We start from the raw sequence: 14,238 nt of genomic DNA, 5'->3' as shown, positions 1-14,238 counted from the left end.
CATCTGCCAGGGCCTGCTTCTGCCCCCCTCCCACTGCGGTAGGCCCATTCCTCCCCCCACCCCTCCCGTGCCAGGCCCGGACCCGCTCTCCCTCTTCTGTTAGGGGTCCAGGCCCGCTCCCCCATTCCCTGCTGCAGCAGCAGGGAGAGAGCCACTTCGGCCCTGCAGGTGGTGACAATAGAAGGGGGGAGGGGCAAGCCGAGGCCAGCACCAGTGGCCTCCCCCCGCCCCAGCATCCTGACCCTGCTCCCTTCCCTCTGCACCCCCCGCTGCCATTGTCTCCAAGGAGCAAGAGGGGTGGGGGGGGGGCCCCCTCCACTCTATCATCGCCACCTGCAGGGAGCAGGGCAGGGGGGGGCCTCACTCCCCCCTACCCACTCTGTCCCCTGTATCCCCACCATCATGGCAGCAGGCTGCCACCTGCTTCTTCGCGCTCTGATTGGCTGTTTGTCAACCACTCAGAATTACAGACAGACAGACAGACAGACTTAGGCTTTTATAATATTAGATTTATGTGCGTATAAATGTGTGCCCTTGGTCCAAAAGCTGTATGTATGTATGTATGTATGTGTGTACGTACGTACGTATCACACACAGATAGACACACACATACATGCACAATTATATATGTTTAAATTTAATGATAAACCTGAATTTTTAGACAGCTTTTTTGGGGGGCTAATTGTACTTCCTAAATAATGGTACACTCTGGTTATTGATGCATAGTATACTCTCTCAACATTAGCCTTTATCTTAATAGATGTTTTTCTTTTTTTCTTGGAGTAAAGAATGATGATGATGATGATGAGAATTTAAAATCTAATATCTATTATTCTGGAAACATAAACTTAAATTCTTTGGAATGAGTGCACAGATGTGTCCATGTGTGTTAGTGCTTGTGTGTGCAATGCTGGGAAGGGAGCAAGTTCTGGAGTTCCCTGTAGCCTGGTCATCCTGTTTCCCACTCTCAACACTGCAGAATCTTGAACCTTATACCTAGAGACCTACCCAAATCAAGGAGGCAGGCAGCTGATTTTGCAGGCAAGTCACAGGACCAGCCACCATTTTCATGGGCTTATTGTGGTGGGGCGCCCCTACACCTCTGATCATCTGAGGGGCCCCAGTGACCCTGCCCCTTGCCACTGATTGGTTGAGAGGGCTCCCTGTCATACAACCCCACCCCTCACTGCTGATTGGCCCAGAAGGCTGTGCATCATGCAGCTATACCCTGGACCAGAGACAAGTGGGAGCCATTCTGGCAGCCATTAGAACACAGTGGCTGTCTACATGTGCAATTAATGCACAGTAAGGTTACTGCGGAATAATATAAGGTGCACTGAACTGCGCCTGGGAAGATGTCTACACATGTGCCCTGTTGGGCATAGATTTCCTCCCAACAGCAGCAGCCCAGTCCAAGGCTGCTCCTACTTTGCTCAACTCCCCTGTACCAGCCACAGGGAACTCCAGGCTTCCCCGGGTGCCAGCCTGGGGGCTGTCAGGGGGCATGGGGCCAGTCCCGATGTGTACTCTGCCAGCTGCAGGGGTAGCTGTCTCCCAGCCCCGTGCACATGGGGGCCCCAGGGATGGGTCCCCATGTGCACAGGGCTGGGAGAGCTGTGCGGCTGCAGAGGCAGCTGTCTCCTAGCCCTGTGCACATGGGGGCCTCAGGCAAAATTGCTCTCGTTCAGCATCTTCACATGCAGTACTGCACTGTAGCTACTGAGAGATTAGTCTACTACTGGTATCAACAGGTCATAGCCAACTGCGCAGTATACTAATTTACTGCACAGTAAATGCCATGCACGTGTATATGGTGACACTTTACTACGCAGTAGATTAGTGTACTGCATAGTAAAGCATCTTGTATAAATGCACCCAGTGTCTCCATGCTTTCTTTCCTCCATGCTTCTATTGCAGCAAAGAAAAATCAGCTTCCCCATTTAAGTTATGCACTCCCATTTTGGAGCGATGATTTTTCTGGGGGAAAGGTGCTTGAGTTGTGCCTGTCAGTAGGGTACATGACACAAGTAATTTTTGGAATAACGATCCCTTTGTGACAGCCCTCACAATCCTCATCTCATCACTGATCTTTGCCTTGGGCTCCTCCTCTGATTTGAATCCTGCTTTTCCCATGGCTCTCTGCCCCAAGCTCCTTACCCAGCCACTCTTTTGCCCTTCTCCACCCCCAGCTCTGACTCCTCATCTAATCTGTCTTCCCCTGCAATAATCCAAGTCCCTTCTTCCCATGTTACCGCAGCAGCCTCTAGTTCCACTTTCGTTCTCCAGCTGGTCTCAGTCTACAAGTCAGCTAAAGCTCTCAGTCTCATAGTTTCATAGATTCATAGACCCTAGGTCTGGAAGGGACCTCAGAAGATCATCAAGTCCAGCCCCCTGCCCCAGGGGCAGGAACTCAGCAGGGATCATGGGATCCCAGCAAGATAATCATCCAAATCTCTCTTGAAGGCGTTCAAGGTAGGTGCTTGAACCATTTTGCCTTCACATTAAAGGCTCAGGTTCATCTTGTGGTCAATCACGACCCCCAAGTCCCTTTCGTCCATAGTGCTAACCAGCGTAGCACTGCCGAGCCTATAAGCATGCTGCAGGTGGAGAACCTTACATTTTTCAGTGTTAAACACCAACAGGTTCTCATCTCTCATTTCTTCCTTAGCAGTTTCCAATCTCAATCACCACCACTGCCCTCAGTGGTTACTGTCAATGACTGCTCTAACTGAAGACAATATTGTAGTATTTGATCATACTGCAATATCACCAGTGTCGCAAAACTGATTTCATAGGACCGCAACAACTACCTGCTTTTGTATGTCATAACTCAATTGTTTTCCTTCATTTCCCCCCGATTAGATTTGATCCTTTCCTTCTCTACATACCCCCATTCTTTCAATGGAGCAGTTTCCTTGGCATTATTAATTTTGATTTGACACCATTAATATTTTGTGTATGAGGTTTATCCAGAAAGAATTCTTTTATTAGTAGATTGAATTGATCATAAATTACTCGATTTGGGATCTTGCCATTTCTTCTCTGATGGGTGTTGCATGCTTACTAATATTTAGAAAAGCTTAGTCATCCAGCTGCTTAATTGAAAGAGAAAGTGTCATCCAAGTAACTTGTAACCAGGTTTTTTAAGTAGCTCATGTCTATCAGAATTTCCCATCAGGAGGGAATTTAAAATGCCGAGTAATAAAATACCCTGATATTCCCTGTCCTGACTAAGAGTATTGTTTAGGCTTTCCCTGCAGTAGAGGTTAGGAGGTTTTGTAATCTATCAGGGGAAACTGGCTTAATCTTGGCAGTATTGCATTTTATATCCAAGAGAATAAATCCAAGCTTTCTAGTGAAAATTAAGCTTCTGAGGTCAAGCTGACCTTTAGAATAAGTGAAGAATAGGGGATTAAAAGAATGAGTGAAATACTGAGCGAAGGAGAAGGAGATTAGGGTAATCTTGATAAGTAGATCTAAAGGAATGAATGAAGACAAGGAGGAAAGAAGATATTTTAAAGGGAAGGGGTATTGAAGAAACTGCTGAGAACAATCCTATTCTGTCAGGGTGTTAGAGATGGTGATAGGGACAGGATGACCTGAGAGATCTTTCCTGTCTCTAATACTTTGTTTTTTTCTGAGTCATAATTCATTGGCAAGGCCTACAAGATTATACTATGTATAAAAGATCAAGAGAAAAGCATGATGCTATGTAAGGGGTCAAAGGTATGTGTGTGTGGGGTGGGGGGGAGGGGAGGGACTACACTGCTTACAGGTGTGAAAAAACAGCGCTTTACCTTAAGCCCAAAGGAGGCATTGCGTTAGCTTGACCCAGCTTGTCAACTAATGGAGACAAGCTGGGAGAGAGGGAGAGGAAGTGCGTTACTGGGAGGGATGGAGAGGAAGTACACTCTCCAATGGGAGAGGGAGTACACTGCTTACAGATGTGAAAAAACAGTGCTTTACCTTAATCCCAAAAGAGGCATTACATTAGTTTGACCCAGCTTGTCCAAAGTCTGTATAGATCGGGCACTTCATTGGGGCTTTTTGTTACTTTTGTATAATAGTTGATTGAATCAGCTTTATATAAAAGTGCCAAAAAGCCCCAATGAAGCACCTGATGTATACAGATGCTGGGGAGCTGGGTCGAACTAAGGTGCTTCCTCTACTGGTAGAGCTTCCCACCCCACACCCCGCACATCTGGAAGCAGCATTATTATTGAAGAATAATAATGTTGCTTTGATACTTGACATGAATTTTCTAGTTACTTTTCCTGATTGCAGAGTAAGAAGTAACCCAGCATGTATCAAAGGATTCATTCTCCCCAGATTTAAACATTTTTTCTCTTAAGGAGGAATAATTGCCATGCAGGGAGAGTTCTCTGTGGAAAAGCTAATTTTTTCAGAAAATTCCACTCCAGTTCTGGAGGGATCTTCACAGTATCCAGAAATGGGGCAGGAAAAGCACCACGCATGCAACTGATTTTGTTCCTCGTCTCTTCCTCAGAGCCTAGAAGAACACACACAAAGCACCTTTTCTGCAAGTGATTGGTGGTCCATGTTATTCTTATCTTTGCATTGCAGCAGGCAATGGGATGATGTAAAATGGCGTGACATAATGCAGATACCAGGTCCAATTTAAAGGGAATACAATACTGTTCTGTCCTTGATGCTTGCAAAATGCCAAGTAGTTTGATATGAAATGCACATGAACATTTCTAAGCATCTTTAGACATTACCTCATCTCTTGGAAGATTTTACTAATACAACTGCTGTTAGTGCTAATTGAAAGGAGACTATAACCTTGTTTATCTGATCCAGTGAGCTGTTACTAAAGATTGCGGAGATAAAAATGACACTGTCACATATTTATTTGTGCAGGAATGATCCGGACAACAAGTAGTCTTGGCCCGCACACTGAATTTAGGACAAAGCAATGCTGCCAAGTTCAAATATCTCCTTTATTTCAGAAGTAGTTAACCAGCATGAACAGTAATGCAGAACATCCCATAACAGTGATATTATACATAGTGATAGCTAACTAGCATTCAAGGTAACTCACTTCATCTCAGATATGCCAAGATTGCTTTCTAATTACCTGCAAGCTGACATCAGGCTTGGCAGCACCTCTTTCAGAAGTACCTAGGAGTAACCTCTGATCACAAGCAGTTACTGCTTATGGACCACATAATTTTATGCCTTGAGTTGAGAACCTCAGTTGGTATAAAATACTATAGCTCCATAGAAGTGAAAAGTATGTCACTAATTATTGATTTAAAAATCAGCTCACAGTCAAAACAACAGCTTCGGTTTGATTGATATTCATATAAGAACTGAGACAAATCTTCATCCCAATTTTGGTTGACTTCTGCCCATAAGCCAAAATAGATATCCTGAAATCCAGTGGGAGTATCTATTTTCATGGTAATTCTGGCTTGGAAAGCATGGTTCTTTTGGTGTTTCCAAACCAATTTTATAAGCCAACAAGCTGCAGAAAAGCCTTAGGTGAGCACTGTAGGACTTTCTACTGAACCAGACTTCTCTAGTTTTAAAAATGTGATGATAGCACCCAGTATTCTCCCATCTGGGAAGAGGATAGGGGCATTCCTAAGTAGCTTGGCTTCTCTTTACCTTGATATCTTTGGAGACATTCAGTTAAAGTTTAAATGAGGGTTTTTCAGTTGCCAAAGACACCATGCTAGTGCCTAAATGTCGCTGAGCAGAGTATAGTATTTGTTACACATATATTCCTTTTCCATCACACATTCAGTTCAACATCTCACCAGCTCTTTTGTTATCTTTACGTTAAAAGTATCCAGAGCATCTACAGAGAGGTACTGTTCATCCCATTTACCCATTCTTTTCTTTTGATTTTGGTTGCAAAGAGACAATTCCTTTTAAACCAGACTGTCTTCTTTATTCTTGAAATAGACAGTATAACTGATCACCAGCTAGCTAGGTGAGTAGGTAACCAGAGTCCAGATTCACAGCCCTGGGAACATGATCATAATTATACACAGTACTAAAGAAAATGACTTATAATGAATTTATTGAAAAGCTTATTTGCTCTATCCCTCCCTGTACATCCCACGTTTTTAACTAAAAATCTCCAGGGGAAAAAAGTATTATGATTTGAATAATTTATAGAACTGGTATCCTCTGTATTCATGTACTTTTGTTACTGTGATATGATCAACTTTTACCAACTTCTCAATGAGTAACAGTTTTGCTGCTCTGCTGTTAATAAGTCCTGTAGAAAAAAAAATCACAGCATGGGAATTCAATCTTGGTTTCTTGATCTTCAGCACAACATGCTCATCAGACTTTATTACTTTTCCCAAATACAGCAAAGATGACAAAATCTGTTCCAGTAATCCAGGGCTGCTGCAGGCCCGTGAATCCTCCAAATTGTCCTGTTAAAACACGATCCCAATCCTGAAAACATGCATATGATCAACTTCTAGCACTGGAGTAATCTCTTCAATTCAGCAAGGTTCCTACATGACACAATTCTCAATTTAGTGAGGTTCTGTATGGAGCCAGGAAGCAGCATAAAGACTCTTGTAGCAAGAGTACTGAACTAGGAGTCAAGAGTCCAAAGATAACATTTTCTAAAATATCTTAGGCTCTTAAGTGCCATTGACCTTAAATGAGACTGAGTATGTGGGAACATAGCACATTTGCCTTGGTATAATTTACTTTGTACTTTGTTTACTGATGTAAGTTATACTCTGGTGTCCAGAGCAGATAGACAACTAATTCACCCAAAGTACCCGCCTGTTAGTAGATGCTATTATAGCAGCTTATCACTGGGTGGTCCAGAAGCTGGAAGCAGCCTGTTTGCATTGACTAAATGACTTACCCTAGGATGGAATTGATTGGAACTGTAGCCACTTGGCCCATACACGGGTGTAACTCGCCTGCTTTCTCAGGCATAATTTTACCCAGAGAAGTGTCTTACATTGTGGCTGTGCCAGACGAGAAAGCCGATATTTTTAACAGTTTCTTTGCCTCTGTTTTCTTGAACAGGGACCGGGACATCCCTCCTGCCAGAGGTAGGGACAATTTTGGGGATAGCTCTGACAGGCCTTGGGTCAGCACAGAGGTAGTTAGGGATCTTCTGGAAAGGCTGGACATTTTTAAATCTGCAGGTCCAGATGCCCTCCACCCAAGGGTGTGGAGGGAGCTGGCAGGGGTCATCACAGAGCCCTTGGCCCGGCTGTATGAGTATTCGTGGTCATCTGGCCAGCTGCCGGGGGATTGGAAAGTAGCTAATGTGGTCCCCATTTTTAAGAAAGGGAGGAAGGAGGACCCAAGTAACTATAGGCCCGTAAGCCTCACCTCGGTCCTTGGGAAGATCTTGGAGAAAATCAACAAGGAGCACATCTGTGGGGGGCCAGCAGGGGAGATCATGCTCAGGGGCAACCAGCATGGGTTCATCAAAGGCAGGTCCTGCCTGACCAACCTGATTGCCTTTTATGACCAGGTAACTAAATCCTTGAATGATGGTGTCGCCATGGACGTAGTCTTTCTAGACTTTAAGAAGGCCTTTGACACTGTCTCTCACCCCATTCTCGTTAATAAATTAAGTGACTGTTGCATTGATGCCTACACAGTTGGATGGGTAAAAAGCTGGCTGATGGGGCGCACCTAGAGAGTAGTGGCGGATTGGTCGTACTCAGCCTGGCGAGATGTGAGCAATGGGGTCCCCCAGGGCTCAGTCCTCAGGCCCGCACTGTTTAACATCTTCATCAGTGACTTGGACAAGGGGGTTGAAAGTGCGTTATCTAAGTTTGCTGATGACACTAAGATGTGGAGCGAGGTGGGCACACTTGAAGGGAGAGAGAGGCTGCAACTAGATTTCGACAGACTTCAAAAATGGGCAGATGAGAATAGGATGGGGTTCAACGTAGATAAATGCAGGGTGCTGCACCTTGGGAGAAGGAAGCAACAGCATACATACAGGCTGGGGAGTTCCCCTCTTGAAAGCACAGAGGCGGAAAAGGATCTTGGAGTCATTACTGACTCCAGAGAGGTGATATTCCCCCTCTATGCGACTTTGGTCAGGCCGCAATTGGAGTACTGTGTCCAGTACTGGGCGCCACACTTTAAAAAGGATGTGATCAGCCTGGAGAGAATTCAGAGGAGGGCCACCCATTTAGTGAGAGGGCAGCAGGACAGGCCCTATGAGGAGAGACTGAGGGACCTGAACCTGTTCAGCCTCACCGAAAGGAGGCTGAGGGGGGACCTGGTGGCTGCCTACAAACTCATCAGGGGAGATCATCAGGAAATAGGAAGAGCCCTATTCTCCCCAGCACCACCTGGGGTGATGAGGAACAATGGTAATAAGCTGATGGAGAATAGGTTTAGGGTAGAGATCAGGAGGCAATATTTTACAGTTAGGGTGGCCAAAATCTCCCAGCATTCATCCCTGCCTGTGGCAGGGGGTCAGGCTAGATGATCTGTTCAGGTCCCTCCTGACCCTGGCTACTTTGAAACTATGAAACATCTGTGCAGGGCTGCATCTTGTGTGTCTGCTCAACATTTACACCAATGTAAAGACAGATTATCCTGGTGTGATTCTGTTGTATATCTGTACCCTTAGGCTAGGGGCAGAAATTACACATAAACCAGTATACATTATCGTAAATCAGTCTAAATATGTAACAGAACAGAAGTGCACATAGACCAATTTCAAAATGGCGGAACCTGATTTAAGATAGCCCTGGATGGATGTAGTATCAGATTTAATTAGTTTAGGTTAGACCAGTGTATCAAACTTCTGTGCCAGATCCCCTCCCGACTCAACTTAAGTCACAGTTCCCTGGCATCCCAGGATGTTTTGCGGTCCGTGCTAACCCTCTTTTGTGGGTGGGTGGGCTAGTCTCTGCCACTGCTCCTCTGCTCCAGCAAAGCTGGGCTGGCCCAGCCTCTGGGCTGTCACAGAGTGGAGGCAGCAAAGCCTCTGCTCCCCAGCCCTGTGTCCTGCCTGCCCCTGTCAGTCTGGTGGGGCAATGAGATGGGTGAGTGGGGGGGATGGAGCTCCCCTGCCTAAGCACTGGCCATCCCAAGCTGTGGTATGCCCATCTCGGGGGAGCCCTACCAGGTGGGAAGTTTCTCTTACCCCACCCCAGGCTCTCTCCAAGCTGGGGTCTGCCCAGCTGGGTTTCCCCTGCCCCAGCCTGACTGCGCAGCCCTGCCCCTGACCCATGAGGGTAGGGAAGGAGCCCCTGAGTCCCCTGAGCTAGGGTCTGCCCATCTGGGTTTCCCCCATCCTGGCCCAGCTCTGTAACTTCTGAGCAGCTGGGCTGGGGTGAGGGAAACCCATCTGGGCAGACTTCAGCTCAGGGGGAGCTAGGGTGGGGTGGGGGACCCCTCCCCAGTGTGGGGCTTACCCCAGAGATGGCCAGAATCCAGCATGGGGAGGCCAGGACTGGGAAAGGGGGCTCCTTTCCCCCCTCCTTCAGGTCTGAGGCAGTGACTCACAGAGGGCAGGGCTAAGCAGCTGGCCTGGCCAGGGAGGTGGGGAACTCCCCCATGGCACAGGACTTCCCCCCAGCTGGGCAGACCAGACCCCAGCTTGGGAGGATAGGTTTGGGGGGTGCTTCTTCACCCCTCCCATAAGTCAGAGGCAGTGACTTGCAGGGGATGGGGCTGTGCAGATGAGCTGGGGAAAGCTCTCATATTTTGGGGCTCCCATCCCCTTGGGTGAGGCTGGGAGGCTCCCCAATTTGGGGAGAGCCTGGGGCTCAGGCTCAGGAAACCCTCCACAGTGCAGCCCCCCTCCCATGTAGGCAGACCCCAGCTTGGGGGGTCAGGACCAGGTCAGGGGGCTCAGTCGCGCCCCCTACCACATGGGTGCAGCAAAGTGGGGTAGGGGGTGCCGGGCAGCCAATCAGGGATGGCGCCCACTCATCTGGATTCTGAGCTGTGCAGGGGGTGACCTGGTGGCTGCCTATAAGTATGTAAGGGGTGTACATCAGGATCTGGGGGAACGCCTGTTCACCAGAGCACCCCAAGGGATAACAAGGACCAACAGTCATAAACTCCTCCAAGACCGTTTTAGGCTGGACATAAGGAAAAAGTTCTTTACTGTCTGAGCCCCCAAGACCTGGAATAGACTCCCTCCAGAAGTGGTGTAGGCACCTACTCTGGACTCATTCAAGAAACATTTGGATGCTTATCTTGCTGGAATCCTTTGACCCTAGCTGACTTCCTGCCCCTGGGGCAGGGGGCTGGACTTGACGTTCTTCAAGGTCCCTTCCAGCCCTAATGTCTATGAAATCTATGAGAAGCACCCCCGCCACACACACACACACACACACACACACACACACACACACCCCCATGCCTTCTGGCCTGGGCCATTGCAGGCATCTGCCTGCCTTCCCCAACTGAAGAGAGAACATGAGTTCAGTCCAATCTATGCAGCTTAGAGAAACGTGCAAAGATTGAATCGATTCCACCTCAGGCTTTTTGACTATCTGTACTTAGCCTTACGCTCTTAAGCACCTAAATCACTCCGGAGCACAGGATTTTTAAACTTATGATTCAGTTAGGCTTTCAGAGGATTTTTTGTAGGTTTTTTGTCCAGTCTGCTCTGCAGTCATTGAGTGAGATGGGGCAAGTTATTTAGGCCTAAATATTAAAAAATATCTCTGCTTTTTGTGTCCCAGACTTTTCATGTCCTTCTTGTAGTACAAGGGCTGCTGTTCAGAGACGCCAACTGCCACATCTCAATATGATGATCTGTTGACACAGTATCCGTGGTTTGTCCTCGTGTTGTTTTGCCACAACTGTATTGCTTTTGGTTTCTTTACTATACTGAATATGCTCTGTGACATTACAGCAACAGTATTCCTCTATTCATTATTTATATAGGGATGATGTTTGTAGTGCACATCACTGCTGTATCCCATTGTGCCTCACTGATGATAGCAGTCACAAGTGGCATAACAGTTAAACGAGGAAGTGTTGGTGTCTGGTGCAGAACTGGAATTCCATTTTGCCCTACGTTTCTGTGTGCCAGAATACACATAAGCAGTTAAATGATTTTTGTGGCAGGGGGATCTTTCTAAAGAATTTGCTTCCTTGGCTGCCAAACAGAAGACTGGTTTGTTCAGATGAGAAATTATAATGCTTTGAAAGTGGACGTGGGATCTTTTAAAATCACTGCACTTTAAACAAAACTATAAAGGTTCTGCTTCCAGCCTGCACAGCTCTTGCCACCTCCAGAAAGAGCCTTGGATCTGTGATGATAGAATGTTTTTCACATCATGTTAACTACTTTACAGAATACATGGAAATAAAAGGTCCATTTGTCAAAAAGCTTGCAGCCTAAAGGTCCAAAGTACTTGCTTGCAGAAGTTGCACTAATAGGAGTAGTTCTGTTGACTTCAAAAGGGCTGCTCATGGCTCTAAGCACTGTACCTGATGGTCAGCTTTTTCAGAGAAGGGGATGGGTTTGACTCAGTAGGTTAATGTGGTTCCTAATTTGGTACCTATTTCTGAAGTTGTAACAAATTCTGCATTTATATGGTCCCCATTACCATTATTTTGGAGCACCCAGTGTTGACAGTCTGCAGTAGAGTTATGGATTGACTGTGAAGAGAAAGGATAGGCAAAACTGATTCTGTAGCATGTTCTCCTATAATAGGGGGTTGCTGGAGTTCAGAGGATCTCTGTGGTATTCTTCAGTCCATTGAAAACATTTGGTATCTCCCTGTAGTGTAATAGAAAGTCATGAAAATCCACTGTCCTCTCTGTTCCGGATCAGTTCAGGAAGCTGGACTATTTCCTTTGAACTGTACTTTTCCTCTTTGTAATAAATCAGGAGAGACAAGGCTAACAGATCCCACCCACAGAGCCTGTCATTCAGCCTGCTGGGTCTGGAAGTTCGACTGTGTGGTGAATGGTGGCAGCATTCATTTGTTGTGGGATTAATTGCCGCAGCTTGTGCCACTACCACATTATTGGACCCACAAGGCACCCTGCCAGTCAGATTCAGATGCAGAACCACATCATTTGGCCTGTATGGCTGCCCACAGGGGAGGAAGTTTGTCAGTGGGAGGAGCAGCAGCTGCCGGAGTTCTGACAGTCATAGCAATTAATGCTGTGGTCAGCAGAAGCCAATCTGTAGGGCTGGATGAGTTGGACACAACCATACAGAATCACAGAATGAAACCTATAGGAACCACTAAACAAGAAGCTGATTCATTTTCTTCCATCTCTTAAGTCAGTAGCGAAAATGTATTTTTTAAATTAGTATATTTGCTTGAGTCACAATAAAACGGCGTTGGGGGAGGAACCAACGCTAAACCTAATATCCTCACCTTGCTGCTGCTGCTAACAAGAAACTGACCCTTAGCTCCATGAGGTCAAAGGAAATAGACCGGGGTGCTCAGCCCCTGCCTGTGAGCCTGATCTGACCTGCCGCTATGTCATCCGGGCCATGGGGTCCCCCATGGGTCTGGAAATCTGGCAATGGGGGAACAGTGGTACCACTTCCCTGCTGTCAAATATCCAGACGGGGGGGGGGGACACAACAGGGGAGGCAGCACTGAGTCCCATCCCAGCTTGGGGGAACAAAAGGGGATGGTGCCAGGTCTTTGGGGTACAATCCCAGCATGTAGGGGTGGGAGAGGCAGTGCTGGGCCCCCAGGGCCCAATCCTGGTTTGCGGGACAGGGAGGGGGTGGTGCTGGGCCCCAGGGCCTAATCCTGGTGTGCAGGGCTTGATTCGGCCTGCAGACTGGCTCCGCACCACTCATCTGGCCCATGGGGCCAAAAGGTTAAGCACCACTGGCATAGACCAAAAAGAGCTAGGGCTTAACACTGTTTCTGTAAAATGCCTGGAATTACAATACCAGAACTGTGGTCCTCCCTGTACCATTCCCTGCTTCTGACAATGACTAGATCCAGGTACTTCAAAGAAATCTCTTACCAGGCCATTATGAAATAATCTGCTCATGAGAGAAATTTCTTCCTGACCAAACTAAATAATAGCTGACTTAGTCCCCAGATCATTATGGTTTTATGGCCCTATTATTATTCTGTCTAATGCAGTGGTTTTCAACCTTTTTTTCATTTGTGGACCCCTAAAAAATTTTGAATGGAGGTCCAGACTCCTTTGGAAATTTCGACTCCTTTGGAATGGAATTGCAGACCTCTTTGAATTGTAAGGGTGGGTATTAACATACTTTTGATTCATCATAGTCATCTTTCACAAACCCCTTAGACATAGTCTGTGGACCCCCAGGAGTTTGTGGACCACAGGTTGATAACTATGGGTCTAATGTAGCTGAGGGAATTTTATCCCACTGTCTAAAGCCTGCACATAGTTTTGCAAAATTGGTAGCTGGTGCTCTGAAAAGGGAGGATTAATCTCTTGTATGTCAGAAGGACCAAATCACTACACTTCCCTCTCCATGGGAAATATGGGGCTCAAGTGTTGCAGGAGAAGAAATTACTCTACTTCCAAAAATCAACTCGCCTATCTTCCTGAGTGGACATTATGTGTCCCAAGTGCAACAGATTATGAAATGTCTTCCTGGTAGTATTTCTAATCCAAAATAATTCTGTCTTTTAGCTGAAACAAAGATCTGCTTCAAATACTACCATGGGGTGAGTGGGGCACTACGGGCTACAACCCCCAGTGTCACAGTGAAAAACAGCTCTGCTCCCGTAAGTTACAACCGTCTTTTCTGTTTCTCTGTAACTCTTTCCAGGATTGTTGTGCTATTTATTGTTTTCCTTGCCTGTCCTATGCATTTCTCTATGACTATTTATTATGAATTCAGCTCTTAATTTCTTTGTGGTATACTTCAGGAATATCAATCCTGGAGTATCCTAATAAAGACTGGAAGGTTTGCCCCTTAACACACCAGCAGTCTTCATTGAACAGATGAAGGACTATTGGAGTGAGGGAGAATAGGGATTTTTGTGATGAAAAAACCAATTTATAAGCCAGGAGACCCTGAGTTCACTTTTTGTGTAACCTTAAAAAAGTCACTCATTCTTTCTGTGCCCCAGTTTCTCCCTCTGGAAAATTAGCCTCCCCCCACATGATGTTTTAAGGCTTGCATGATGACCCCTGAGGGGGGACCTGTTTCAAGTTATTCAGGGCCAAAGCCCCAGGTGGCTCATCCAACATGAGACAGAAGTCTAGTGACAACTAACTGTCAGAAATCCGTTATCAGCCATTTGCCAACTGCATGGTTGTTATAATCATTACAAGATT

General features: G+C 46.4%; 1 protein-coding gene across 1 annotated transcript in view; it reads left to right on the top strand.

The window, feature by feature from the left end:
* The window catches only part of HECW1 (HECT, C2 and WW domain containing E3 ubiquitin protein ligase 1), a gene marked incomplete at its 3' end in the record, with an annotated part of 299,400 nt that overhangs the window by 105,812 nt on the left and 179,350 nt on the right, over positions 1-14,238 (top strand). The window contains exon 4 of the mRNA XM_025200049.1: positions 13,588-13,682. Coding sequence (XP_025055834.1) covers positions 13,588-13,682 — 95 coding nt within the window. The remainder of the gene's footprint in view (positions 1-13,587; positions 13,683-14,238) is intronic.

This window comes from Alligator sinensis, unplaced genomic scaffold (assembly GCF_000455745.1).
Source record: "Alligator sinensis unplaced genomic scaffold, ASM45574v1 scaffold254_1, whole genome shotgun sequence".
In the NCBI taxonomy this organism is placed as follows: domain Eukaryota; kingdom Metazoa; phylum Chordata; order Crocodylia; family Alligatoridae; genus Alligator; species Alligator sinensis.
The sequence above is the reverse complement of the archived record's forward strand: the minus strand, read 5'-3'. Positions and strand labels throughout refer to the sequence as shown.